This window comes from Falco peregrinus, chromosome 10 (assembly GCF_023634155.1).
Source record: "Falco peregrinus isolate bFalPer1 chromosome 10, bFalPer1.pri, whole genome shotgun sequence".
Lineage (NCBI taxonomy): Eukaryota > Metazoa > Chordata > Aves > Falconiformes > Falconidae > Falco > Falco peregrinus.
This window is the reverse complement of record NC_073730.1, coordinates 9334741-9361475: the sequence shown is the minus strand read 5'-3', so window position 1 is coordinate 9361475 and position 26735 is coordinate 9334741. Positions and strand designations below refer to the sequence as shown.

The 26735-nt window shown below is 61.5% G+C and overlaps 3 protein-coding genes across 12 annotated transcripts in view; 2 read left to right on the top strand and 1 right to left on the bottom strand.

The window, feature by feature from the left end:
• The first annotated feature begins 6 nt into the window (after positions 1-6).
• Positions 7-3386, top strand: HMGCS2 (3-hydroxy-3-methylglutaryl-CoA synthase 2). 2 transcript variants are annotated; one of them, XM_005241233.3, is made up of 9 exons: positions 7-187; positions 448-887; positions 1125-1250; positions 1545-1709; positions 1780-1948; positions 2034-2204; positions 2649-2755; positions 2859-2984; positions 3064-3386. In XM_005241233.3, the coding sequence occupies exons 1-9, from the start codon at positions 75-77 to the stop codon at positions 3168-3170; spliced, it is 1524 nt and encodes a 507-aa protein (XP_005241290.1). In that variant the 5' UTR covers positions 7-74; the 3' UTR covers positions 3171-3386. The 2 variants fall into 2 exon arrangements, with proteins under 2 accessions (XP_005241290.1, XP_027647950.1); XM_027792149.2 differs by having other exon boundaries at positions 8-187; positions 445-887.
• Positions 3387-3933: 547 nt separating this feature from the next.
• Positions 3934-7717, bottom strand: PHGDH (phosphoglycerate dehydrogenase). Its single transcript, XM_005241232.3, has 12 exons — positions 7468-7717; positions 7077-7228; positions 6835-6900; positions 6700-6754; positions 6518-6616; positions 6282-6414; positions 6056-6204; positions 5710-5862; positions 5461-5593; positions 4975-5102; positions 4534-4762; positions 3934-4233 (listed from the first exon to the last, which is right to left on the bottom strand). The coding sequence occupies exons 1-12, from the start codon at positions 7603-7605 to the stop codon at positions 4079-4081; spliced, it is 1590 nt and encodes a 529-aa protein (XP_005241289.2). The 5' UTR covers positions 7606-7717; the 3' UTR covers positions 3934-4078.
• A 3115-nt stretch (positions 7718-10832) lies between these two features.
• LOC101912700 (myomegalin-like) overlaps positions 10833-26735 on the top strand; it is a 35620-nt gene continuing 19717 nt past the window's right edge. For 5 of the 9 annotated variants that reach the window (XM_027792142.2, XM_027792145.2, XM_027792144.2 and 2 more), the window contains exons 1-3: positions 19679-21107; positions 24460-24579; positions 26545-26664. In XM_027792142.2, the coding sequence (XP_027647943.2) occupies positions 19959-21107; positions 24460-24579; positions 26545-26664 (1389 nt within the window). In that variant the 5' untranslated portion in view covers positions 19679-19958. Of the gene's footprint in view, positions 10968-14711; positions 14768-14932; positions 15112-15569; positions 15681-16148; positions 16226-16958; positions 17083-17155; positions 17311-17577; positions 17696-19269; positions 19359-19678; positions 21108-24459; positions 24580-26544; positions 26665-26735 lie in introns of those variants that run through there. The other 4 variants (XM_055815050.1, XM_027792147.2, XM_055815051.1 and 1 more) reach the window with 4 other exon arrangements.

Genomic DNA, 26735 nt, shown 5'->3' with positions numbered 1-26735 from the left:
AAGCACCACACAAGGCCCATCCTGCTGTCTGTCCTGCTGTCTGTCCCTCCGTTCCTGCAGCGGCCGGGGTGAAGATGCTGCGCTTGGTCGGCCGCGCCGCACGCTGCTGGGGGGCAAGGCAGGCACCGCCAGGGCCAGAGCGGGCAGCCCACGGGCCCCAGCACTCCATGCCCATGCAGAGAGCATGGTGAGCACCCACGCGGGTCGGGTGGGGTGGAAGCATAACTTGGGGGGGGGGGGAGGCGGGGAGCTGGCAGCGCTCTTAAACCTTGCTGGGGAAGGGCATGCTCTCCCTCCTCCCCACAGCGTTGCTGGGCACAGGGAACCTGCAGAGATTTGGGGTGCTGGTGGCCTGGGGTGCTCGCTGGTGGCATCTCCCCAGGGCCACCGCCTGCCCCCGAGGCTTGGGGCTGCCGCAAGACTGTCGCCGCTCCCTCTGCCCAGCAGCCTCTCCAGCGGTGCCGGGACGGGTGTCTGGCCCAAGGACGTGGGCATCCTGGCGCTGGAGGTGTACTTCCCTGCCCAGTACGTGGAGCAGGAGGAGCTGGAGCGGTACGATGGCGTTGAGGCCGGCAAGTACACACGGGGCTTGGGCCAGCAGCAGATGGGCTTCTGCGCTGCCCATGAAGACATCAACTCCCTGTGCCTGACGGTGGTGCAGCGGCTGGTGGAGCGCGGGCGCCTCTCCTGGGATGCCATCGGCCGCCTGGAGGTGGGCACCGAGACTGTCATCGACAAGTCCAAGGCTGTCAAGACCGTCCTTATGCAGCTTTTCCATGACTCGGGCAACACTGATGTGGAGGGCATCGACACCACCAACGCCTGTTACGGGGGCACGGCCTCGCTCTTCAATGCAGCTGCCTGGGTGGAGTCCAGCGCCTGGGATGGTGGGTGCGGGTGTTGGGTGGGTGCTGTGGGATGGGGGAAGGAGGCTGGAGGTGGCCCCAAACCCAAAGATCCTCCAGCAAGCCTCAAAGGGAGCTGCTGCCCCTCCAGGCTCTCCATCACTCCTGTTTCTTGCCTGCCTTCTCCATGACACCCGGCAGTGCAGGGATGGGTGGGAGCACACAAAGGCCACAGAATGGACTCTTCCACCTGCTGACAGCCCCACTGTCCTTCTTCAGGTCGCTATGCTGTGGTGGTGTGTGGGGACATCGCTGTCTATGCCACGGGGAACGCACGGCCCACGGGAGGTGCCGGTGCCATCGCCATGCTGGTAGGACCCAACGCCCCGCTGGTGCTGGAGAGAGGTTGGTGTCATGAGGCCCTGGGGATAGCGAGCTGATGGGTGCTGTCCCTGGGGGGTATATAACCATGTCCCAGCCTTGGACAGGGCTGCTCAGCCCCAGCAGCACCGGCTCTGCCAGCCCCAGTAGCTGGGTACCCCAGGATCCCAGCCAGTCACATCCCTGTGGGCACCGCGGAGCAATGCAAGGAGGCTGGTGGATGCTGGGACTGGCATGGCAGGCAGCACCTATGGGTGCTTGCCATCTGGCTGGGACTCCTGGATGCTCCCTGACAGCTGCCTCTCCCTGTGCCCCCAGGCCTGCGAGGAACCCACATGGAGCACGCCTACGACTTCTACAAGCCAGACCTGTCCTCTGAGTACCCGGTGGTGGACGGGCAGCTCTCCATCCAGTGCTACCTGCGGGCGCTGGACCGCTGCTATGCCGTGTACCGCCGGAAGGCAGAGAGCCAGTGGCAGCAGGGTAAGCAGTGGCTCCCCCGGGGTGCCCATGCCATCCCACCAGATGCTGACGGCCCCACGTTGCCTTCCAGCGGGCATCCAGCGGCCCTTCACCCTCGACGACTTCAAGTTCATCATCTTCCACACACCCTTCTGCAAGCTGGTGCAGAAGTCTGTGGGGCGGCTGCTGCTGAATGACTTCTTGGCCACCCCCAACCCCGACACGGCCACCGGCCTCTACAAGGGGCTTCAGCCCTTTCGGTGGGTCCCTGCGCCGTGTCCCCTGTCCCCCAGCCTGGCTGGGGATGTGCCCATGTGGGGTTTGAGCTGGCCTCTCTCTGGGCAGCGGTGTGAAGCTGGAGGACACCTACACCAGCAAGGAGGTGGAGAAGGCGTTCCAGGCGGCCAGCCAGGACATCTTCAACCAGAAGACCAAGCCCTCGCTGCTCCTCTCCTCACGTAACGGCAACATGTACACACCATCCATGTACGGCTGCCTGGCCTCCCTCCTGGCACAGTGAGTCCCCACAAAAGCTGTCTCGGGGTGGTGGGGAGCTCATCTCAGGGAGGGCAGCCCCTGGCTTGGCTGGCTGGGGGCGGCAGGCATAGGCACACACCCTCCCCCTGCCACCTCCAGCAGAGATCTGACACTTTCATTGCATGTAGCCCCTGGCATGGATGCGGCCCATTCCACGCCACCTCCCTGCCAGCCTTTCCATCTCGGCTCGCTGGAGCTGGGTTGGCACATAAAGCCCTTCTGTTGGTTCTGAGGGATGAAAATCCCTTTGTTGTGCCCAACAGAACGGCTGATCCCATGGTGAAGGAGCCGTGAGAATGGCCTGGCACTGGTGGCATAAAGAAAGCCTCAGCAATGTGGCCCCGATGCCAGCACACCCTGGCCTGCAAAGGGGGCAGGGGGCAGCCCCAAATCCCCTCTAACACCCCTAACCCCTTGCTGCAGGTCCTCAGCACGGGACCTGGCTGGGTCCCGGATCGGTGCCTTCTCCTACGGCTCAGGGCTGGCTGCCAGCATGTTCTCCCTCCGCGTCTCACAGGATGCAGCCCCAGGTGAGCTCCATGGGAAAGGGGGGCTGGGAGGGGAGGGTGGCATGGAGCTGTGGGGCTGGGGCCACCAGCAGCACCATCTCACCCCGGGGGTGCCCACGGCCAGGCTCACCCCTGGACAAGCTGATCTCCAGCCTGGCTGACCTGCCAGCTCGCCTGGATGCCCGCAAGCGCGTGGCCCCGCAGGACTTCGCCGAGATCATGAAGCAGCGGGAGGAAACCCATCACTTAGGTGAGCGGGCCCGGGGGATGTGACACCCCCCCGCTGGGAGCCCACGGCCCTCCTGAGCATGACCACCCTCTCCCCGCAGCCGACCACGCTCCCCATGGCTCCCAGGCAGATCTCTTCCCTGGCACCTGGTACCTGACGCGGGTGGATGCCAAGTACCGCCGGGAATATGCCAGGAAGCCTGTCTAGGGGGGACCAGAGTGGTGAGCTCTGGGGAAGGGGATGCTCTTTCCCACCAGCATCCCTGCTTACCCCCAAATCCGGGGATGGCCTCTGTAGGGGAACCTCACTTTGGATGGCTGGGAAGCGGCCAGCAGCACCTCGGGCCCTGGAGCTGGTGGAGACAACGGCGTTTCCCACAAACACCTCGGTGGCACAAGGGAATAAAGGAGCGGATGAGACGGAGCAGCAGCCTGGCTCTGGCTCCTGGGCATGAGTGGTCCCCTCTCACCCGGGGGCCCTTCCCTCAGCCACAGCAGGGCTGGATCGTGGCCCCTTACGGATCTATCCCATGGGCACCCAGCGTGGCCACCTGTCCTGTTGGACACGTGCCTCAGGACCCCTGATTTCCCCAGGATGGGAGCATGCCCGTACATTTTGTGGGAGCCAAGTAAACCCCAGCTCTGGGGTCTGGGGGTGGGAAGATGCCATTTTCCCTGTGACATCGGCAAATTGAAACATCCCCATGGGAAAACCCAGGGGACAGGAGGGTGCAGGCGATGCTGGGGCTCACAGGAAGGCTCAGCTCCCTTGGAGCACTGCCTGCTCTCTGGGCCACGTCCCCGCATGGGACCATGGCCAGAGGGGACCTTGGCGGGGCTGCAGCAGCTGTGGAGACCTTTGCACCCTTAAGCAAACAGCAGCAGGGCTGGGGGGTGGTGGGGGCCGGAGATTTGGGGAGAGAAGTTTGGAGTCAAGGACAAGGGACCGCACAGACAGGCATCACACACGCTCCCCTTCTGGACCCTTTATTGAGTGTGGGGCCACCCCAAGCCCAGCGTGGGGGCCGGGGGTGGCCGGATGGAATGCTCCCCCAGCTTGGGTGGTGGGGTCCAGGTGCTGCAGCTGTGGGGAGAGCCCCTGCTGGTGGTCAGGGGCTACAGGTGGAGCTGGAAGACCTCCATGGTGCGTGGTTTCAACTCGCTGAGGTCCGACAAAGGGGCTGAGAGCCCGACGACACTCCACTGCTCCCCTGCCACCGTGCTGGAGCTGTGGTAGGACTGGAGCTGGACGCCCACCTTCCCCAGCAGCCCTGGAGAGGAGGAGAGGGGTTAGGGGCCACCGGCTGCCCCCCCCGCCCCAGCACCCAGCAGGGCTCTGCCCATCCCGACACCCTGCAAAAGGTCCACAATGCCATCTCGTCCCCCCACCCCAAGTCTTTTGCTCCACATCCCCCAAACCCCTGCCCAAGCCCCCCCCCCTCGCCCTGATCCCCGTCTCTTCATGCAGCACCCGCTCCCTCCCTGCTGCAGCAGGGGCCCAGCTCCAGAGTAGAGGCAGGGTCCCCCCAAGGCTGCGCCCCCCCTGCTCGGGGCCGATGCCAGGAGCTCACCGGCAAGCGCGGGCAGAGCACCAGGCTCGGTGGCTTTGGCTCTGTAGATGAGGAGAGGGCCAGCCAGTGGGGCCGGCTGCTTGAAGGTGGCCCCGTTGAGCTCCCGCAGCACCGGGGTGCTGCCCTGCACTGTCCCCGCCACGCGGTGTGGGGTGCCCTGCAGGGACACCTGCAGCAAGCCGGTGCTGCCGTCGGGCTCAGGGGCCACGTGGCCGTGGGTGGTTGTGACCTGCCAGAGAGACGTGGCCGCTCAGTGCCCAGGTCCTGTGTGCAGCGGGGCGGAGGGAGGGGGTGTCTTCAGAGGCACCTCGGGGATGCCTCCCCAGCCTGAGAGCTGCATTAGCAGCCCACGGGGTGACCCCAGGCTCAGACCACTTGGTGGGGAAGGACAGGGTCTGGGTGCACCAGGTTTGGTGTGCAGAGCCACGGGTGCCCACGCACCTTCAGCCCAGCCTCCTGGGCCAGCAGCAGGGCATTCACCAGGGTCACCTCCTTCTGTGTCCCTCCAGCCAGCATGCCTGCAGCCACGGCAGGCGTCAGGTAGCTCCCGGCCTCCTGCAGGGGTGTTCCTGGGGTGCAGGGAGGAGGCAGAAGGTGGGTGGGCCAGCAGCAGAGAGGTCAGCCTGCACTGGACTGGCAAGCTGGGCTGCTCCTTCCACCCACCCACGCATACGCCCATCCTTGCTGCCATCCTCCCACCCACACATCCCTACACCCATCCCTACTCCCACCCACCCACCCATCCATACCCCCGTCCCCCCGCCATCCTCCCATCCCACTGCCAACCACCCTCCTGGCCATCCCTCCTGGCCGCCCTCCCATCCCCGCTCCCACACGCCCATCCCAGCGGGTCCCCGCACACCCTGCTGCATTGCCCACCCATCGGGGTCCTTGCACCCAGGCACAGGGCGCAGCCCCCCAGCTCACCTAGGGTGCAGACCTGCACGCTGCCCTGTGCTTGCTTGCCCTCAGCGTGCAGCAGTGTGCCCAGGGCTCTGGCCAGGGCAATCCAGGGCTTGGTCTGGGGTGCAAAAGCCTTGCTGAGAGCCTGCCCGTTAACCTGCGAGGAAGACCAGGGCAATGAGAACTTGCCAGTGAGCACACAGGGTTTCCCCCAATGTTTTATGGATGGGGAAACTGAGGCATGGAGGTCAGGTGCCCAGCGGGGGGACTCACTGTGCCAGCCAGCCCCTTCCCTGTGGCCATGTCCACGATCTGCATGGCGATCTCCTTGCCGCAGCGGCTCTGTGCCTCGTGTGTGCTGGCACCCAGGTGTGGGCAGCAGATGACGTTGGGGTGGTTCACCAGGTCACGGTCCTTCGGGGGCTCCTGCCGACCCATCCCATCCAGCCATCAGGCCCTGGCACCCACCTGGGAGCCCCAGAGGGGGGCACGTACCCCCGCTCCCTTGCCAGGAGGGAAACGAGGGAGGGCTTTGCTAGGCTGCCCTGGCCTGGCTCGGGCAGAATTACGGTGACGCTGAGACAAAGCCAGGCACAGGGACCCCCGCAGCCCTGCTCACCTGTGTGAAGACATCGAGGGCAGCCCCGCCGCACTGCCCCGACTGCAGCGCCCGCAGCAGCGCACCCTCGTCCACGATGCCACCACGGGCACAGTTCACCACCTGCACGCCACGGCGGCACTTGGCGAAGGTACTGTCGTTGAGGAGCCCTGCAGAGGGGTGCTGTCAGTACCGGGGCTGCCCCGGTTCTCCTGCAAAGCCCCCCCTGCCAGCGCCCAGCCCATACCCGTGGTGGAGGGCAGCAGTGGGGTGTGCACTGTGATGAAGTCGCAGCGGGGCCAGATCTGCTCCAGTGGCAGCTGCTCCACGCCGAAGGCAGCCGAGGCTTCGGGGGTGATGATGGGGTCGTACCCTATGGTCTGAGGCAGCGCGGATGCTCGCTCCTGCAGCCTGGCACCATGCCCATGGCCAGGGCAGGGAGCCTACACCTCCGCATCGCTCCTCCCTGCCCCAGCTCCTTACCTTCATGCCGAAAGCCTGCATGCGAGTGGCTACCTCCCTGCCGATGCGCCCCAGCCCCAGCACAGCCAGCGTCTTCCCGTTCAGCTCCATGCCCATGTACTAGGGCACAAAGCAGGGAGTGAGCGAGCCCACTCCATGCAGGCACCCGCCGCCCCATCCCGCCCCAGGCACCCACCTCCTACCTTCTTACGGTCCCACTTGCCCTCCTTCATGGAGGCAGCTGCCTGCGGGATCTGCCTAAAAGGGGAGGCCGCAGTCAGCGCATGGGCAGGGGACTGCGGGGCGCGCGGCCACCCCCAGTCCTGCCCTGTGCTCACCTGGCCAAGCAGAGGATCATCCCACAGGTGAGCTCAGCGGCACTGAGGCTGTTCCCAGTGGGTGTGCTGGGGATGGAGAGTGGTGTCACCGGCATGACATCCCCGGGCCGATGGGGTCTGCACCCCGTGAGGATGGAGACCCGCAGGGGGGTGGGTGCCAGAGGTGTGGAGGGCACCCTGCCAAAGCCTCTCCTGCCCCCCCAGGAGCGCAGGCAGGGATGCCCCCGTACTCCTGCCCTTACTTCATGACCAGGACCCCCTTCCTGGTGGCCGCCTCCACGTCCACGTTGTCCACGCCGGTGCCCGCTCTGCCCACCACCTGCAGCCGCTGCGCCGCCTCCAGCACGTCGGCCGTGACTTTGGTGGCCGAGCGGACAATGAGGCCATCGCAATCCTGGGGCGGGGGACACAGACACGGCGCGTGGGACCGGGGCCGGGGCTGGCCCTGCCGGGGTGGTCCCAGAGGGGTGGCGCGTTGGGGACAGGCCGTGGGGCAGTGTGAAACCAGCCGGGCTCTTGCATCAGACGGAAGGCTGGGACCGGCCCCACCGGCCGAGGGGGGTCCGCTGCCAGCCGGGACAGCTGGTCCCCAGCGGCACCCACCCACCCAGGCATCCACCCGTGGGCGCTCACCCGGATCTCCCGCAGCAGCTCCTCCTTGCTCAGGCCGGGCTTCTCCTGCACTCGGAGCCCGCCGGCCTGCAGTATCTCCCGGCAGCAGGGGTCCAGGCTATCGCTGATCAGCACCTTCTGCAGCTTCCCCAGGGCCATGGCGGGCCGGGATGGGACGGGACGGGACGGGGATGGAACGGGACGGACCGGGATGCGGAGTCGGCTCCCTCCGCACGCCGCCGGGAGGCTGCTACTGCCCGGCCGCCGCGCTAAAAGGGCTGCGAGCGGGGCACGTTTTTCGGGCTCATTGGGTCCCGTCTCCATGATCCCACCTCCTTCCCTTCCCCTCCCCGCCCCAGCCCGCCCCCCACCCGCCTCCGGAGGGAGGGAGGAAGTGGGGGGGACCGGGGCGGGGGCTGTGCCGCAGCCCCACGGAGAGGGGAGGGGATGCCCCGGTAGGATCCCGCTGCCCCCCGGGCCGGGGGGCCACGAAACCGGGGGAAGCGGGTGTAGGGGGGTGTGTGTGTATGTGTGTGTGTGTGTGTGTGTGTCAGCGTGTTCCCACCCCCCGTACCGCCGCCGTGCCTCAGTTTCCCCGCCCCGCACATCGCAGCAAGTGAGGCAGGAGGAGGATGGTGGTGGCGGCCACGGTAGTGCGGGTTGGATCCCCCCCAAAGCTGGGGTCCCGCTGGCAGGGGGGCCTCAGCCCCTGGTGAGCCCAGCCATGCCCTCCCAGCTCACTCAGGAATGGGAGTGCCCCGAACCCCACAGCCCGGAGGTGAGGCAGTGCCATGGCCCCTGCCCGCCCTGACATCGCGCCCGCTGTTGAGCAATGCCCTCGATAAGGGGCTGGGGGCACGGGGCCAGCCCTGGCCACCGGCTCCCAATGACGTGGGGTGCATGAGAGCCACCCAGCAAACGCCCTCCGTGGGGCAAGAGCCACGTGGCTGTGCCCAGTGACCTCGCAGGGGAAAGTGCTGGCCCCCAAGGTGGGACAGCATGGGGAACCCATGGGGCCAGGCACAGCCCCGTATGGTGGATGGCGAGGGATGGAGGGCGTCCTCTTGCTCATGGGACCAAACCCTCGCCGCGCACCTGGACCAGACAGACCTGCCCATGGGTGAGCCAGGATCTGGCCCTTCTTGCCCACTGCTTTCCCTGCACAGGGTCCTCAACGGGACCAAGCCCTTCCCTGTCCTGTGCGTGCCCCAAGCAGCACGGCTGGACCAGACTGTCCTGTGTGAGAGCTGGGGTGGGCCCAGAGGCTGTTAAACCCAAGCGATGGAGGTGCCCTGGCAGGTGGGAGGTGGCCGAGGTGGCTGCCCTTGCCATAGGCAGCATGCCTAAGGTGGGAGAGCTCAGCGCAACGTACACCCTGGCACTGCGCACACCCCAGTGTGATGTACACCCAGGCACTACCTACACCCCGGTGCTACGTACACCGCAGGCACCGCCAGGGAACAATGGTGACGCCAGAGCGGGGAAAGTCCAGGGCAGCTGACACAGGGCAAGAGATGCGGTCAAGGGCAGTGGCTGGTGAAATCCCCAGCGGGGTCCCGAAATGGCCCCTCGGTGCAGATGTGTCACCTGGGGACTGGGACAGGGCTCCCTCTCCACAGCCTCTGTCGTGGTGTGGGCTGGGGGCACCCACACTGTGGGCACCCTGCTGTGGGCCAGGACGTGGCTGGGACACATGCCGTGGCTGAGAGAGGGCTTGGCAGCCCTGCAGCCCTTGGCACAGCCCTGCTGGCGGCATCAGCCTCCTTTAACCAGTAAGACCTTGCTGAAGGGGTGCACTGAGCCAGCATCCCGGCACCCTGCTCCCTGTGCCAGCACCACCTGGGTTTGCCCAGCACCTCCGTACACCTCCATGGCCACTCTCCCACGCCTGTGGCCCTCTTGTGCAGGGGCCACCAGTGGCCAAACCACCGTGGCAGCGTGTTTGCCATCTTTTCCCAGCTGGCTGGTGCCCTCTTCTGGGGAGCAGCACTGGAGGTACAGCACCTCGGCACCCCAGCACCCCAGCACCCCAGCACCGTGGCACCCCAGCATCCCGCCCTCGCCGGGGACTTGCGGTGTGCTGTCTGGGTGGCAGTGCCAGCAGGGATGTCCCCCTCACCCCTGGCTCCCTCTAAGGGAGCCAGCTGGAGTGACTTCAATCTGGTCCCTGCCTGTGTCCCAAGGAAGGACCCCTTGGGTTGGAGGGGACCCCAGAGCCAGCAGGGCCAGCAGGATGGGTGCCCAGGGGACACGGGCTGTGGTGTCTGTCATCCGGGATGGAGTGCAAGTGTTACAGGGACACAGCACCCAGCTGCTGACCCCATTAGCACCAGGGTCCTGGATGGGCTCTGCTTGGGGGGGGGGTGGTGTGGTGGTGGCATGGGGGACAGCTGGCCAAGGGACTGTGGGTGCAGGGTGGAGGAGAGTGGGGTCAGATACAGTGGGTGAGCACTGGGAGGCGGGGGGTCCCTGCAGAGTGCATGGCGCTGCGGGTGGGGATAGGGGCAGCTCTGGGGCTGGGGCATCAAGCAGGGAAAGGAATTAGGGGGGTCAAAGGGGACTGGGGTTATCGGGTTGTCATGGGGAGTGGCAAAGGAGAGGCAAGGGTGGGGAGCCTGGGGGTGTTAGGTTGGGCTGGTTGATGTTCAAGGAGGGTTAGGGTGATGGTGGGGTCAAAGGGCATCAAGGGTTATAGGGATGGCCAGTGGAGGACTAGGAAGCCGTGGAAGATTAGAGAGCAAGTGAGGGTGTTGTGGGGCTGGAAGGGTGCCCGGGGGGCTCGGGGGGCTCTGAGATAACAAAAGGGATTGCAGGTATCAGATTGGGATGGAGGTATCCAAGGAAGTCCCGGGTGGTGGGGGATGATAGAGGACTGAGGGCAACTGGGGTGTCAAGATGGATGGTTGGGGGTGTCACGAGGGATCTTGGCTAACTAGGGGGTCTTTTGAGGTGACTGGGAGGTTGCGGGAGGGGGAGGGAGCAGTGAGGGATCAGGGATTGCTCCTGGGAATTGAAGGGTGGGGAAGGATTGGGGCTCAGCCCAGAGGGACTTGGGGGAATGGAGGGGCGGGGCAGGGGGTGGCTGTGGCAGGTGGGACAGGCTGGGTGCTGAGCGAGGGGCCTGGGGCGGCAGGGGTGAGGATGGAGAGAGGGAGCGGGGAGGGGGCGGGGGAGGGAGCGGGAGGGGGTTGGAGGGAGGAAGGGAGCGAGAAAGGACGGCCGCAGGGTCAGAGGGAGGGAAGGAAGGCTGGAGGGAGGCAGCGATGGATGAAGGATGGAGGCAGGGACGAGGAGGAGGCGGGGATGCAGCGGCGGGCGGGGCCGGCCGGTGCCGCAGAGCCGCCTCCCCGGGCGCACGCTGGGGCGGCCCGGCAGCGCCTGCGGAGACCCGCCGGCTCGGCCCGGGGCTGCCAGTGCCCGGCCCGGGGCTGCCGGTGCCCGGCCCGGGGCTGTCCGGCCCGGTGCAGCCCGGCCCGGTGCGGCGGAGACCGGCGCGGCAGGATGCGAGCCCCGCGGCGGCGGTGAGGGGCGCGGCGGTGCGTGCGGGGGCAGCCGCGGGGGCGTGTGTCCGACGGGGGCGCGGGCCGGGGCGCCCTTGTGCCCGGACACGCGTGGGGGCTGCGTGTGCCCGTGCTGGGCTGCGGTGACGCCGCGGCAGGCTGAGGCCCCGGGTACCAGCCGGCCGGGATGCGGCTGGGATGCGGCCGGGATGCTGCGGGTGCGTGCCCTCGGGGCTGCGTGGGGCCTGACGCTGCCGGTCCCAAGTCCCATCCCGTGGGGCCGTGGGTGTCCCCGGCCGGCTGCTGGGGTCCTGTAGGTTGGTGCTGGTGGCAGGGCTGTGGGCCACCCTGCTTGCAGCCGGACTGGTGGCTCGCTGGGCCCAGCACTGGGCAAGCCCAGGAGGACTGCTGGGCATCTAGGCAGGGGTTTTGGGGTGCTGCCAGTGTGCGGGAAAGGAACAGGGACCCCTGGTCCAGCACCAGGGACACACGGGTGTACTGTCCCTGTGCTGTGAGGACACGGGGCTGGCAGGGCAATGTGTGTGGTGCCAAGCGAGAGGGCAGGAGCTGGAGGGTCCTGCGGGGCTAGGCTGACACTGGCACCAGCACTGGGCTCTCCTCAGGGGGCCGGGCAGGTGGCCTTTGCTGGAAGATGCTGGCCTTGTAGGAAGGGCTGTGGTTCGGGGTGCCGGCATGAGAAGCTTGGTTTGCCCCATCTCTCCGGCCCTGTTTGCATCCTCCCTGATCTTCCCCTGGCTCTGCCCATCCCTAATGCCATCCTGAGCTACTGGCCAGTTTGTCCCAGCACCTGGCCAGGACTGCCGGGCCCCAGGAGCTGCCACGTGTGCAGTGCAGCGCCAGGAGCCATCCTCACCAGGAGTGTGGGTAACACCAGCCCCCAGCTCCCCCCCCTCCTGCCGTGCTCAATGGAGACCTTGTTACCGTGCCCTGTGTGCAGACGGTCAGTGGGTGGCTGTGCCGTGTGCCGGGCACACATGCCCAGGCGCACGGGCAGCTGCTGCGGTCATGGCCAGCTGTCCCCTCCCCACCTCCCCTGTGGTGGCACTCAGCTCCTGCTGAAACATTTGGGCCAACGAGTCAGCAGGGAGCTGGGCATCCCTCTCGGCATCCCAGCACCAGCACTGAGCTGCCGTGCTTGCCCTGAAATTGTCCAGCCCTTGCTGCTGCCCCAGACACAGTCACTGTCACCTGGAGTGGCTGTGACTGAGCATGGGGCTGGGGGCTGCCATCTCTCCCCCTGTCCGTCCCTCTGTCCATCTGCGGGATGTGATCCTGCAGCATGAGGAGGTGAGTTGCCGTCAGTGTGCTGAGCAGTGCCACCGCTTTGGGGGTGCTGTCCAGTGGGGCAGTGCCCACCCTCACACAGCCCACGTCACCCCTGCGTTCCAACACCTGCCCAGCAGCACCCTGGGGTGCCGGCAGCGACAGGCGGCTGCAGTGGCCCTGGTGCAATGCCATGGAGGTGCTGTGAGTCAGTGGGTGCTCTGAGTCAGGGCTGTGTGACACCGCTGCGTGACACCCCTCGTGCCAGGGCTTGGAGGTACATAGGGGTGGGAAGTGCTGTCTGTGGGGGAGGGGGCCCTGGGGCTGTGCCCCCCTCTGGCTCCACACTGTGCCAGTGGCTCTGCTCTGCACCCCAGGGTGGCATGGTGAGTGTGAAAGGGCTCTTGTTCTCCTGCAGCCCCAGCAGGCTCCCCTTCGCAGCAAACAAATTCCCAGTGTTGGGCACACGGACGGAGAGGGGGGAGCACCGGCCAGCCCAGCTGGCCATGGTGGAGCCTGGGGCTCCTGCAGCACAGCATCCCTGGGCATGGGGCTTCCAGGTCTGGTGTTTGGGGGTGCTGGCTGGCTGACTGGGCTGTGGGAGAGTGCGTGCTCTGCTTGTTCACTCCAGAGCCCATGGCCAGCAACAGCACAGGGCTGGCCCTGACTCAGGGTGGCCCTGAGGAGCCCACATGGCACTTGGAGCCACAGGGGCTGGTCATCCTGCTGTCTGGGTATTACCGCTCTGGGGCCTGCATCTTCAGGGGTGTTGTACCATCTTTGGCAATGCACCTGCTCAGGTGTTGTGCCCCTGGGTGTTACACCTCTTTGGGTATTGTACTGTGCCTCCATGGGTATTATGCCTCTGGGTATCACGTCTCCACAGGTATCAGGCATTTGGCTGTCTGTGCCGCCTTGATTGTTGTGTCTCCGGGTATTATGCTTCTGGGTGTCATGCCTCCTTGGATGTCACGTCACTGGGTACTGTGCTTCTTCGGGTATTTTGCCTTCTGGGATATCATGCCTTGGGGTATCCTGCCACTGGGTACTGTGCTTCCTTGAGTACTGTGCATCTTTTTGCGTGTTGAGTCGGAGTATCTTGGCTTCTTGGATGTTTTGCCTCTGGGTGTCGTACCCCCGGGTATCTGTCCTCCTGGGGTGTCTTGCCTCCTCCAGTGATCGCGCCTCCTTGGATATTGTGCCTCTGGGCATCAGGTCTCCTCATCCACCATCCTTCTGGTTATTGTACCTTTGGGTGCCACTGGGTATCACGCCTGCCCCTGGGTACCGTGCCCCTGGGTACAGTGCCTCTCTCTGGGCACTGTGCCTCCAGGTCCCGTCCTCTGGGTCCCATGCCTCTCAGTGCTGTGCCTGATGCATATATGCGGTGCTCTGGGTATCATGCTGGCTCTGGTGCCTGGCAGGGCGCAAGGCCATGCCTGGCCAGTGCTGGTCTGTTTAAAGCCACCATCCCTCTTTTTCCTTCGGCATGGGTTGTTGCTGCAGGGGCCGTGACACCCTGTGGCTCCCTCCCAGGCAGGTGGTGCGGTGTCCCCTGCCTGCAGGGTGCTGGTGTGGTGTGCCTGGCTCTGGGGACATGGCCCCAGGGCTTCTGCCATGGCCCGTGCCACAGGAATGTGCTGGCCCTGCCCAGCTTTTGGGGCTCAGCCTCATGCATGTGGGCAGGGCACTGTGGCGCAGGGGGCAAGCGCCCACCTCCCTGCTCAGGGGACCCTACCAAAAAGCTGTCGTGCTGAGATTAAAAAAAAAAAAAATCGGCTTTTTTTTTTAAAGGACAAAATAATCTGCTGGATTTTTTTTATTATTTGTGGGTTAAGGTTTTTTTTTCCTCTTTCTTTTAAATCATGAAATGACTCACTCTTCTCAGCTGAAAATAAACCTGATGGCGGCTGCGGTGGGGAGCTGTGACAGAGCTGCTGGGGCCAGCCCTGCCTTCGGCAGCCCCCAGGGCGGGGGGGGGGGGGCTGCTGCGGGGGGCTCAGGTGGCCCTGCCAGGGCTGCTAATGGGGCTAAAGTGCTCCTAAGGGGGCACCGCCATCTGCACGGCCTCCAGGGCTGTGTGTTTTTGCACTTAGAGCATGTGGCTCCCGGCTGCGGAACACCCGTGTGCCCCCTGAGTGCATGCCTGCATGCCCCATGCACCCAGGGGGGAGCACGGGGGGCGCACACAGGGATGCACAAGGGTTTTGCCTTGCCTGGGGTTTGCCCCCAGCCCCGAGCTGGCTTTTGCATGATGGTTTGATGTCGGGAGCTCAACTCCGCTGCCCCCCTCAGTGCCTACCAGCCGTTTCCAACACCTCCAGGCTGGGGGAGACACAGCAGGCGCTAGGCAGAGTCTTCTGTAAGATCCCCCCCCTGCCCTCCAAGGCCTCTCTGGCACAGCAGCTGGGTGGCGCATGGGGGTCCTGGGGGCTGGCCCCCGATGCCGTGCATGACATAGCTGTTTGCTCCTCTTGGCAGGGACCCCCACATCAGTGATGAGCCAGCTGTGCTCCCCAGAGCCAGCCCCATGGCAGGTAAGACACCCTGAGTCCCCCCGGTACCCCACACACCCTGTTCCCATGCCCGATATGTGGGTGCTCAGCACCCTGGCAGCATGCATCACCCTGGTGGATGGCCAGTGGCTCGCTGGAGCAGCCGCTTTGCTCGTCTGACTGCTGCTCCCCCTTGCTCCCCCGCAGCTTCCCAAGATGGGCAGTGGAGTGAGGGCGACAAAGACCCCACACTGACCAAGCTGGAGGGGTCTCATGGCCCCCCAGGTGCTCAAGCGCAGCCTGGCCCCTTGGTGCAAACGTGCCTCCTCCGGAACCTGGAGATGGATGCCCTTGCCCAGACACAGACCCTGCGCGACTTCGAGCAGGTGAGACCATGGGGTGCTGGGACCCTCCCGATAGCACCGCCAGCCCCCACCCTCAGCACCACTGGGTACTTGCAGGATACATGCCAGATCCCCTGAGTGCACCAGTGGGGTGAGGAGGGCAGGAGGGGGACGCGGGGCAGGCGGCAGTGGGCTGGGGAAAGGGGGCTCAGCCCCCCCGGGCGTCGCGCTCCCCCTCGCCGCCCTCCTGGCTGAGACACGCGGGGGCCGCGGGGGCTCAAGTTTCATCACCCGCCTGTCCCCGTCCTCCCTGCTCCAGCGACTCCTCAAATAGCTCTGGGAAAAAAGTAGGAAAGGGGCCACGGTGGGGCTGGCCGGCGGCGGGAGCTGTGGCAGGCAGGGACCCTGGGCTGTGTCCCTGCGGCGCCATGTGAGGGGTGCCGGGATGTCCCCCCCATGGAGCGCTGGCCATGGCTAACGGGTACCGCACGCTCTCCCAGCACCTCAATGACCTTAAGAAGGAGAATTTCAGCCTCAAGCTCCGCATCTACTTTCTGGAGGAGCGTGTCCAGCAGAAGGGAGAGGGCAGCCGTGATGATGTCTACCGGCGGGTGAGCACCTGTGGGTGACTGGGATGGGTGCCCGATGGGGGCGGGGGTGTCCCTCTCAATGCCCTCTCTTTGCCGGGAGGGGATGGGGCCAGGGGACTGCAGCCAGTGGGGGTGGCAGGGAGGGCATCGGGCACGGCACTGGGGCTGGGGGAGCTGCTGTGAGGGAATTTGCCTCTTGCTGCCCTTGACAGGAGCGGGGAGAGGGGCAGGGAGGGCACCCCCAGCTCAGTGGGGTGCCCAGGGTGGGTGGTGGTGGCGCTTTGTCTACGGACAGATGGAGTGGGTACACCCCATCATAGTGCCAGTGGGCTAAAATACCACCTGTGCCACCCAGTGCCAGGAGCACCCGATACCCTGCCATGGGATGGGGGACCCCCATGCTGCCTCTGATGCGTTCCGGTGGGCAGCGGTGCTGGGGGGTCCAGGCAAGCATGGGGGGATCCTACCCATCGCCCTCCCGCCCCACAGAACATTGAGCTGAAGGTGGAGGTGGAGAGCCTGAAGCGAGAGCTGCAGGAGAAGCAACAAGCCCTAGATAACAAATGGTGAGTGGGGCCAGCCAAGCCCCTCACCCTGGGTGGACGCGGCACCTATGCACTGTCTGCGGTGCTTGCATGGGTGTGGGTGGGGGGGACGGGGGTGTTCTGCCTGCACCCCGTGCAGCGGGCAGCGGAGGACTTTGCAGTGGGCTGAAGGGGTGTGCAATGGGGCTGGGCACTCGCAGGGCTCCTCTTACAGCCCCTGCGCCAGCCAAAAATAAAGGGCAACACCTGTTTGGTGGGGGAGGACAGCGCCGGGGCCGGGGGCTGGGGGTGTCCCACCGTGGGGCACGGCTGGGCTGGTGGGGGCACAGCAGCCGGGGAACTCCTGGTTTCAGGAGCATGGAGGGACTGCTTCAGTGGTTTGGAGCCTGAGCATGGTCCGGTGTTGCTGGAGGAGCCGTGTCCCCAGGGCAGCAGCGCTGGGAGGATGCAGCACACCCTGCCAGGGGTCCTGCAGAAACAGCACCCACGGCATGGGGGATGCTGGGCTGGGGTCACTGGGGGTGGCACAGTTCGCCAAGCCCAGCTGGTTTAGGGTGAGGGGTTTTGCAAAGGGAGGCCATGCCATGCCATGCCATGCCAAGCCATGAGACCCTGCACCCTGCTAAGCCATGCCGTATCATGCTATGCCATGCTGTGCCATCTCATGTGCTGTGCCATAGCACACAGTGCCATGGCATGTGAGATGCCATGCCATGCCATACTGTGCTGTGCCATGCCATGCTGTGCCTGGCAGGGTGGCCACGGAAAACCAGACAACCCGCAGCCAGGCAGCACTCCAGCAGCAGTATGAGGAGCAGCAGCGGGAGTCGGAGCACGTCTATGAGCTCCTGGAGAACAAGATCCAGCTCCTGCAGGAGGTGAGCCTGGGGGTGGTGGGAGCTGGGGGGGGGCAGAGACTGGTGCCTGGGGGCTTACTCCACTGCCGTGCAGGAGGCCAGGCTGGCACGGAATGAGGCCGAGCAGGCCACGGCACTAGCCAGAACTGAGGCGGAGCGGTGCCGGGAGCTGGCAGAGAAGCTGAAGGAAGCTGCGAGGACAAAGGATGAGGACAGGAGTGATGACGGCTGCAGTGCCATGGCCCAGAGGTGTGTGCCCAGGATCCGTCTCCTCTATGCTGCCAGCCTGTGCCCTGTGCCGGTCCTCGGAGGCTGCTGAGGGGCTGTGCTGTGCAGGGCTGGAGGGCTGTGGGCATCCAGGGGGGTGGAGGGGTCACCCCAAGGGGAGAGAGCTGGGCTGTGGGGAAGGGGGAGCAGCCCTGAGGCTGTTCTGCTTTGCCTCAGAGATTGCCCCCGCCAGCTGTCCCCAGGGCCGTCCCAGTCCCTGAGCATCCACTGCCCTTCCCTCCATCTCAGGAGGATCTGCGAGCTGACCCAAGAGCTTGCCGCCAGCAACCAGCTTGTGGAAACGCTGTCAGCCGAGAAGCATGAACTGCAGCAGCGCCTGGAGGAGCCCCCAGCCGTGAGGGCACAGGTGGGTGCGCAGGCATGGGGGGACCCCAGCCCAACACCCTGGGGAGGAGCGCACCCACCCAGGGCTCAGCTGGCAGTTGTCATCACTGTCCCCTGCTGGGACATGTCCAGCCTGGCAGTGCTGGGTGTTTGCACAGCTGGGTGCTGGGGGGCAGGGGGCCAGGGGGACCCGGTGGGCAGTGTCGGGGGGAGAGGCCACCAGCCTGCACCGTCCTTCAGTGGGTGCCACTGGTGCCTGCATCCGTCTGCCATTTAAATCCCAGGGTCTTAAAATACCCCTGGCAGCCCGGCACGGTGCCAGGCGGGATTTCGGGGTTACAAGGGATCAGAGCAGCGTGTCCCTGGCAGACGCACAGCTCTGTGCTGCGCCTTGGGGGCACAGCACTGTGCCCAGCAGCTGTGGCCATCACTGTGTGAGCTGTGCACACAGTGGTCTCGCAGGGGGACCCCGGTGTGTGCCCATGGGTTGGCACGGGGCGCTACACAGGTACTGATGTATGGGTGCTGGTGGCCTTGAGCCATGGGGTGTGGGCCCCCCCAGCTGGCGCTGGGCACTGGGACTGGACACTGGCATTGGCACTGGGACATGGCACTGGCACTGAGGACCTGGCACTGGGATAGATGCTGACACTGGGGACAGGCACTTGAGACATGGTGCTGGCACTTGGGACAGGCACTGGGACAGGCATTGGCACTGGGGACAGGCAGTGGGACATGGTGCTGGCACTGGGGACCTGGCTCTGGGATAGACACTGGGTCATGGTGCTGGCACTGGGGACAGGCACTGGGAGAGGCACTGGCACTGGGGCTGGGCACAGGGACGTGGTGCCGGCACTGGGGACCTGGCACTGGGATAGGCACTAGCACTGGAGACAGACACTGGGACATAGTGCTGGCACTGGAGACAGACACTGGGACATGGTGCTGGCACTGGGGACAGGGACTGGGGTAGGCAGTGGCACTGGGGACCTGGCACTGGGGACAGGCACTGGGAGAGGCACTGGCGCTGGTGCTGGGCACTGGGACATGGTGCTGGCACGAGGTACCAGCACTAGGACAGGCAGTGGCACTGGGGACAGGAACCGAGACATGTTGCTGGCACTGGAGACAGGCAACTGGGACATGGTGCTGGCACTGGGATAGGCAGTGGCACTGGGGACAGGAACTGAGACATGTTGCTGACACTGGAGACAGGCACTAGAGTCATGGTGCTGGCACTGGGGACAGGCACTGGCGCTGGGGACAGGCACTGGGAGAAGTGCTGGCACTGGGGCTGGGCACTGGGAGAGGTGTTTTCACTGGGAGTGGTGCTGGGCATGGTGCTGGCACTGGGCACAGGCGCTGGCACTGGGGCTGGGCACTGGGACATGGTGCTGGCACGGCAGCCAGGCACTGGGAGAGGCGCTGGCGCTGGCGCTGGGCGCTGCCACTGGGGCTGGTCCCCGGCCCCGCACGGTCACCGCGGCTGTCACGGTCACGGCCGGTGTCGCGGCCGCAGCGCCAGCCCCGCGCATGCGCGACACTCGCCCGTAGCGACTACAAGCCCCGGCCGGCGGCGCGGCGGGCGCGTGCGTGGAGCTGCCCGCCGCCATCTTGAAATCTGAGCCACAAGCCGCCCGCCGCCGTGGCAGGAGCATCCCCGGCGGGGCAGGGGGGCAGCCCGGGTGAGGGGCAGCCCCGGGGTGGGGCAGCTGTGAGGAGAGGAGGGGAGGGGGTGCAGCTGTGAGGAGAGAGGGGGTGCAGCTGTGAGGAGAGGAGGGGAGGGGGGCAGCTGTGAGGAGAGGAGGGGGGCAGCTGTGAGGGGAGGGGGGCGGCTGTGAGGAGAGGAGGGGAGGGGGGGCGGCTGTGAGGAGAGGAGGGGAGGGGGGGCGGCTGTGAGGAGAGGAGGGGAGGGGGGCAGCTGTGAGGGGAGGGGGGGCGGCTGTGAGGAGAGGAGGGGGGCGGCTGTGCGGGGAGGGGGGGTGCAGCTGTGAGGAGGGGGGGTGGGAGGCAGTGTGGGGACAGCCAGGAGAAGGGGGCAGGCCCAGGTGTGGCTGGGCTGAGATGTGAAGGAGATGTCTTAGGGTGGGATGTTTCTGTAGGACTAGGAGTCCTGGTGTGTCACCCCCCTCAAAAGCGGGGGGCTTGGTGGGGTGAGAAGTGCTGGTGGGCCCAGGGCTTGAGGGAGCTGTGCCCCAGGAGATGAGCCTAGTGAGTGGTGGAGGCCTCAGGAGGGTCTCTTGAGAGCCCCCAGAAATAGGTTTGGGTGCTGGGAGGGAGGGAAGATGAAGGAAACCTGCCGGATCTGTGCTCGGGAGCTGTGCGGCAACCAGCGGCGATGGATCTTCCACACAGCGGCCAAGCTGAACCTCCAGGTGCTGCTCTCCCATGTCCTGGGCAGGGAGCTGTGCCGGGATGGCAAATCTGAGTTCGCTTGCAGCAAGTGTGCCTTCATGCTGGACCGCATCTACAGGTTCGATACTGTCATTGCGCGCATTGAGGCCCTCTCCATCGAGCGCCTGCAGAAACTGCTACTGGAGAAAGATCGCCTCAAGTTCTGCATTGCAAGCATGTACCGCAGGAACAATGAAGACTCTAGCACAGATGACAGAGCTGGGGATGGGACTGTGGACCTTTCTAACCTGCCTGATGTACGGTATGCTGCCCTCCTTCAGGAGGATTTTGCTTATTCTGGATATGAATATTGGGCGGATCAAGATGAGCACAGCCTGGAGCCACACAGCTGCCATGCTTCAGAAGGAGCAAGTAACCGCCCACGGCGTTGCCGTGGCTGTGCTGCGCTGCGGGTGGCTGATGCTGACTATGAAGCAATTTGCAAAGTGCCACGAAAAGTGGCCAGAAGCATCTCCTGCGGGCTCTCCAGCCGGTGGTCAGCCAGCATGGGCAATGAGGAATCATCAGTGTGTGACGCGGCGGAGTCCACCAGCGCCAGAGTGCCTGTGGATGGGGAGAGCATGGAGGAAGGCACGCCTGCATCCTCTGTCGAGTCCCTGGACACAACTGTGGAGGCCAGCCCCCCACAGCAGAAGGATGAAGATGCAGATAAGGGAGTGAAGGGGAATGGGAAATGTGACGATTTCTCAGATGAGCGCATGACCCCAAACTCTTCGCTGAGCGGGAACAGGCTGGAGCTGGCCCTCAGTTTGATCAAGGCTTTGGACTACAAACCCCTTCAGAGCCCCCGAGGCAGCAGGCTACCTATTCCTGTGAAGTCCAGCTTGCCCCCTCCCAAGCTGAGCCGCGACTTGGCAGATGGCAGCACTTCTGCTGGCTTAGCGTGTGCTAGTTCTGTCTTCCTGAACGCAGACAGAAAATCCTTTTCCAGAGCCCCTTTGGGTCTTCCCCTGGAGATTTCTGAACTTCAGGAGCTGTGGGATGACCTCTGTGAGGATTATATGCCGCTGCGGGTGCAGGTAGAGGTCATTGTGCTGCCATTCAGTTGGGCAGTGTCCCTGTGGCTTGATGCTGAGCCCACTAGGGATTCTTCTGTGCTGAGATAATGCAGATAGCTGCTGAACCCAGGACTAAGAATAGGCAGCTCTGTCCTTTTTAGGTGCGCTGCCTCTCTCCTCTGTCATTCTCCTGTCATCTGTTTCCTCCTTGTGTTCTGGGAAATTAACCTCCTCCCCCCAGCTCCCACCCCCCACCCCTTCATCAGCTCTCCCTGTCAACGCAGCCTGCTGGATGGGTCTGAGCTCTTCGTGTCCTTTGTCATTTTTCTGCTGAGAAAACACTAGTTTCACTTCAGCTTTCTCTTTAAAGTCAGTATGCCTTTTACCCACAACCAAAGGGAGCATTTTAAGCTTCTGGGCATGTGTTTTCCAGCAAACTTGTTTTCTTTGTGCCTGGGTAATGGTTTGGTGTCAGAATGCCTGCCTCCAGAGCCCTGCCTCTGCAGATCAGGTCTCCAACCTGCCTAACATGCAGATCTGCACAGGGATCTGTGGCGCGTGCCCTGAGGAAAAGGTGTTTTCCTCGTAGGTGGATTTGTGCCAAAGGATGACTTCAGGGTTGGTATTCTAGATAATTGGTTTATTTTCTGATCCTTTGAAAAGATTCATCAATTAGTGGCAGGTGTTGCTGAGGTGATGAAAGCTCCAGCTTTCGTGGGACTTCCTGGTGCTGTTACCTGCCTTGATAGTAGTCCTCCTGTCGTTCTGGATTGCTTCTGTTTTGCTGGCCTTAATGAAATCTTCATTAGTATGCAGTCAAAAAGCTGAACGTGTAACTCCTTTACCATTTTCCTTAATGAATAGAAGGCCTCAGTCAGCTTCAATTCAGGAATATCCATGTCAGCCTAATTGCGTTCCCATTAGCAGCCTTAGTGCTGTCTAATGCTGTAGCTAGCCTGCGGGATTAGAAAAATGCTTGTTTATTACTATGGCAACTGTGGCTGTGCTGAATTACGCTTCCAGCGCTGCTTGCTGTCTGGTCCACATGGGCGTTTCCCAGAGCTTTCCCCATAAAAGCCTGCTCAGAAATGTTGCCAGGGAGGAACTTAGAAAAACTAATTTTCATCAGGTGCACAAAGGTGTCATGATGGCAGCCAGCAGCTGAAGATGTGAAGCAGGACATTGATGCTGTTCCTGTAGTCTGTGTTGCTTGCTACTAATTTTCACTGTCAGCTACATGTTTGCAGTATGAAAATAAGCTTTCTCTTAACAGAACACGGGCACAATCAACGTGGCACATTCATGGCTTGGCTTTGTGTCATGCATCGCCATCCTCATCTGGGAACTGCATCTGAGGAGTTTCTCCAGCCTCTGCCATCTGACAGTCCCAGCCAGGAATTCATCCTGGGGGACTTTTTTACTGCCATGGCAGCAGCAGTTGTGGTCTTCGGTGCAGATTCTGGCAGAGGGGGGAAAGGACTTAATCCTTTGGATGACTTTAACAGCAAAAATGAGACGTCAGATGCAGCTAGTAGACTAAATAGTTCTTGTATAAATTATTTTTCTTTCTCTTTGTACAAGCAATGCTCTTTCTAAAAGGCAGGTGCTGCTTTCCAGTGATTTTAGTAATGTGGAAGGAATATATAGGATATGTGGGACCACAGGTCCCTTACTGCTTTTGGGAAACTGCAGTTCCTTAAATTTACTGCTGTAAGCTACAATGACTGAGAGCAATCTGATGTTGGGGTGTGTGACCTTGTAGGTACTGTCGTCTTGGATGTTTTATTGAACCAACAATTATTCCCCTTCAGCACTGCAGCCCCAGGAACATGCCACCAAACCAGACTTTTGTCAGACACAGTCGCAGCTGCCTGTGGTGCCATGCTGGCAGTGAGGGAAGCATTGCCCCTACTGACAGCTGGGCTTTCACCCACTGTTCTGGGCAGATCACAGCTTGGCAGGCTTAGATGCTGCTGTGATTATTTTTCTTATTTTTTAAAGGAGTGTTCTGTCTAGGTTAGTGTGTGTTAGTGTGACACTGCGGGAGCTGTACTCGGGAGAGGTTCAGTAAAATGGTGACGCAGAAAAAACTGCTGGGGGAGCCGTGCCCTCGATATGGCTGCAGGGAAGCGCAAGGGAGGGAGCTTGGGCTTTGGAACTTTGGACTCTGGAACTGGCTCTGCCTTTCCCCTCCCTGCTCTTAGCTCTTTGCAGGCTTTCTACTTTTTTTTTTTTTTCTTTGGAATGTGCAAATTGTGAGGAAAGGTGATTTTTTTTCTTCCCTCGCTTTTTTTTTTATTTTATTTTTTCCCCCCCATCAACCTTATTTCAAAATACCTACTGTGTGACAGATTCCAGCAGCTCTCCCTGTCTGATCCAAAGCCTTCTGGCTGGGCAGATTTGAAATTACTTGCTATGACTGTTCAAGTTTTCACTAATATCTTAACAAAACATCAGGGTAAGGGGATTCATTGCTTCTTTATGTGAGACGTGATGCGCAGGCCTGGGGGAGCTCCCCTGTGCTGCCTGTCTCTCCCAGAAACAGCGTTTCTGTGACTGCTGAAGATGAGGATTCAGCCTGATAGGGCTAATCAGAGTTGGCTGTTGTTCTTCCTGTGCTGCGCTGCCTGGAGCTGGTGCTCTGGTGTGCGCTCTGAAAAGCTCTGCCATGTTCTTGCAGCTTCTGTGCTTGCCAGAGCTCTCGCTTAAGACAGAAACCAGTAGAATCAATCTCATATTGCTGATGATATTCAGAAATACTTAATGAGTCCTGTTAGGGCTGGGGTGGGTGTCTGGGCTTGGTCACTGCTCTGAGGAGTTAACAACTCGCTAGGCAGGAGGTAGCAAAATAGTAAGAAGGGATGACAAGGGATTAGTGTGTGCTCAGCCTGGCAGACCATGTGTCGGAATGTAGGCCATTTGCATTCTCAATAAATGGGTATGTGTGATGGAAAAAAAAATCTAAGCAATGGCACTGAATTTGCTACGGTTTGTGCACTTGGGAAGGAGGGGAGGTGTCAGGGATGTGGCTTGGGTGTGGGGAGCAGATCAGTCATCAGCCTGCAGACAGTGGTTAGAGCCAGACAAGCTGCTGGGCTCAGATTAGGGAAGTGAGGGGAGACAAGGAGTCCAGCCAGAGTCTTGGGGCCGCAGGGCACTTCTGGCAGGTCAGGCAGAGAGCTGTCGGGTGCCAGCCTGCCACCCAGGTGAAAGGAGACACAGGCAGCATGATGTTTTGGAGACAGAAAAGCACAGTGGGGCATGCTTAAGCCCAGGCTGCAAGGTCTTTGAAGGCTGACAGCTGAATAGAAGCAGCCAGTGCAAGACTCGAGCCATTTCTCTCTTTCTTTCACTCTTTCTCCCTCCTCACCAGGATGTGCAGGTTGAACATCAACAGCCGGCTCCAGGTGACCCTGCAGCAGAGGAGCATGTGTCTGATCTGTGTGCTGCAGAGCTGCAGGGCAAAATCCAGCAATTTGAAGCTGCCAACAAGGTATTTCTTCATGATCAGCAAATTCAGTGCCTATTGAACCTGATTTAGTTAGTGCTGGAGGGTGCCTCTTAGCCTGGCCGGAGGCAGGCTTTGGCATCTCTATTCCAGCAGGGGTGTGTGCTGACACAAGAGTCTCAGGGCTGGTATCTGCCAGCTTGAGTTAAAAACATTTTTTTTCTGCAACTGGGCTGTGTAAATTTTCCATATTTTTGCAAACCATTATTTTGGAAGAACTTCCCACTTGCCTGGTGAGCCTTCAGGGAGCTGGTGATGGAGAGAGGCAGCACAGGACTCTTTTCCTGTCTCTTGGATTTGCATGGGCTGAGCCTGGTGCAGGAGGGAATGGCACCTGCCTTTGAGACAGCTGCTGCCTTTTTCCAAGCAGTAAGGGAGATAAGCGCAGAGCGGGTCCTGCTTTCATTTTGATTTAAAGGCTTTGTTAGGAAAGAAATGTGCATCTGAGTTGTCTTGGGGCAGATCAAATGTAGCATGTGTTGCGAGGGGTAGATGTTCTTAGTTATGTCCTTGAACTCTAAGGTAAATTATACCCACTGGGAAAACAAGAGAGGTTAAATGAGAAAAAACATCCTGTACCTGAGCTAAGAGGTTTCAAGTGATTGATAGTAATCAAGCTCTTTTGTGCTATAAAAGTACCTGGCAACTTTTGGAGTTCTGTAAGTAATAGCAACAACAGTGGGTGAGGTTCTGGGGTCTCTTTGTGCGCATTGCTAGGCTCTTCAATCATCTTTTAGGTACTGAACTCTAACACATATGCAGGACATAACAAGTTGATTATATAATTTCCAATTGCCTTGACGGAAAGACATCGATGGGATGGGATCTTTATTTGAATCTCGGGACAGCTGTTGAAGCTGCCTGGGCCACAAAGGTTGACAGGGCCAAGAACCAGTAAATGCAGTTGGAAGTGTTTAAACAGGTTAGGGGGAGTGTCTCCTGGAGAAGAGATAACAGGGCAGGTGTGTGATTTAATGAGCAACAAGAGGAAATCATGTGGCAGCACCAACTCCTTAAGAAACTGAGGCTTGAGTAAGTTCCGAGAAAGTTGTATGTCATCCAAGGCAAAGAATGCCAACAGGCAGCATGTTTAGAAATACTAACAAGTAGTTGCTTCAATGCACGACGTGCACTGCATCATGAACATTATGGTGAAAGCAGAGAACTGTCCTAGAACTGTTGGAGGTGGTAGTCTTTTTAAGGTGAAAATGTCAAAGGCAAAAGTTTCTTAGGTTGTATACCAGCCATAGAGACCAGTGAGATGTTCCCCTTTGCTCTGCAGCTGTGCTGTTGGCATGCTGGCACTGGTTAGACTCTGTTGTGCTGAAACCGAAGTTGAGGCTAAATAAGCCACTGATCTGATCAAATGTAGAATTATCTAGACCGGCAGCTGCTGCAAGAGTGCCTGGGTGGTTGGAGGCAGTAAGAGAAGGGGCTGGAAGAACACTGTAAATTTGCAGCTGCAGTGCTCTGGAGGACCTCAGAAACAAAGGGGACAGTTTTTAGAATGTGTAGCTTTTCCATATTGATTTTTTTTCCCAGATCTCTTAGGAGGTTTTTGGGTTGAAGCAGCCGCTTTCCTCTTCAGGGAACAAAACCAAATGATAGAAACTGGGAAGGCCACTGGGCAGTCCAAGCAAGACTCTCCTGGAGTATGTGGGCGACAGTAGGATATGTGAACCCAAGCCTGGAACCTCTGCCCTGCACGTGGGCTGCATTGGAGGGACCAGAATCACTGGATCAGTGGTGTGGAGGGACTGAAGGCTTTGTTTTTACTCACTGGTCTCCACCTAGCTCAAACAATATTTACAGGCTCTAGAGGGAGTCATGGTGATCTTGATCTGGTGAACACCTTGGCAGTGTGGACTTGAGCAAGGAATGAGGGAGTCCTAAGGTTGTTTATGTAGAGCATTAGGCAGGATTAAAAAGCCAACATATTTCTGTCTTCAGTTGTTACAGGAAAAGCTGAGTGAATTGAGTTTTGAATTAAAATCTGCCCAAGAAACATCGCAGATGCAAGATCTTACAATCCAGAATCTGAATGAGGCCCTGAAGAGCAAAGAGAGTAAGGTAATAGTTTTGGGTGGACAGGGTGGTGGTAACCAAAAGAGGAAAGTGTGCTAGCCCTGTAGGCAGTGACT

What these genes read in the sequence shown, in the direction of transcription:
- HMGCS2 (XM_027792149.2), top strand. Translation starts at nt 75, where the DNA reads ATGCTGCGCTTGGTCGGCCGCGCCGCACGCTGCTGGGGGGCAAGGCAG. An exon ending in GGAGTCCAGCGCCTGGGATG is followed by an intron (nt 888 to 1,124) that starts GTGGGTGCGGGT and finishes GTCCTTCTTCAG; the next exon opens with GTCGCTATGCTGTGGTGGTG. An exon ending in AAGGGGCTTCAGCCCTTTCG is followed by an intron (nt 1,949 to 2,033) that starts GTGGGTCCCTGC and finishes CTCTCTGGGCAG; the next exon opens with CGGTGTGAAGCTGGAGGACA.
- PHGDH (XM_005241232.3), bottom strand. Translation starts at nt 7,605, where the DNA reads ATGGCCCTGGGGAAGCTGCAGAAGGTGCTGATCAGCGATAGCCTGGAC. An exon ending in GCAAGTGGGACCGTAAGAAG is followed by an intron (nt 6,617 to 6,699) that starts GTAGGAGGTGGG and finishes TTTGTGCCCTAG; the next exon opens with TACATGGGCATGGAGCTGAA. An exon ending in CGTGCAGGTCTGCACCCTAG is followed by an intron (nt 5,103 to 5,460) that starts GTGAGCTGGGGG and finishes CCTGCACCCCAG; the next exon opens with GAACACCCCTGCAGGAGGCC.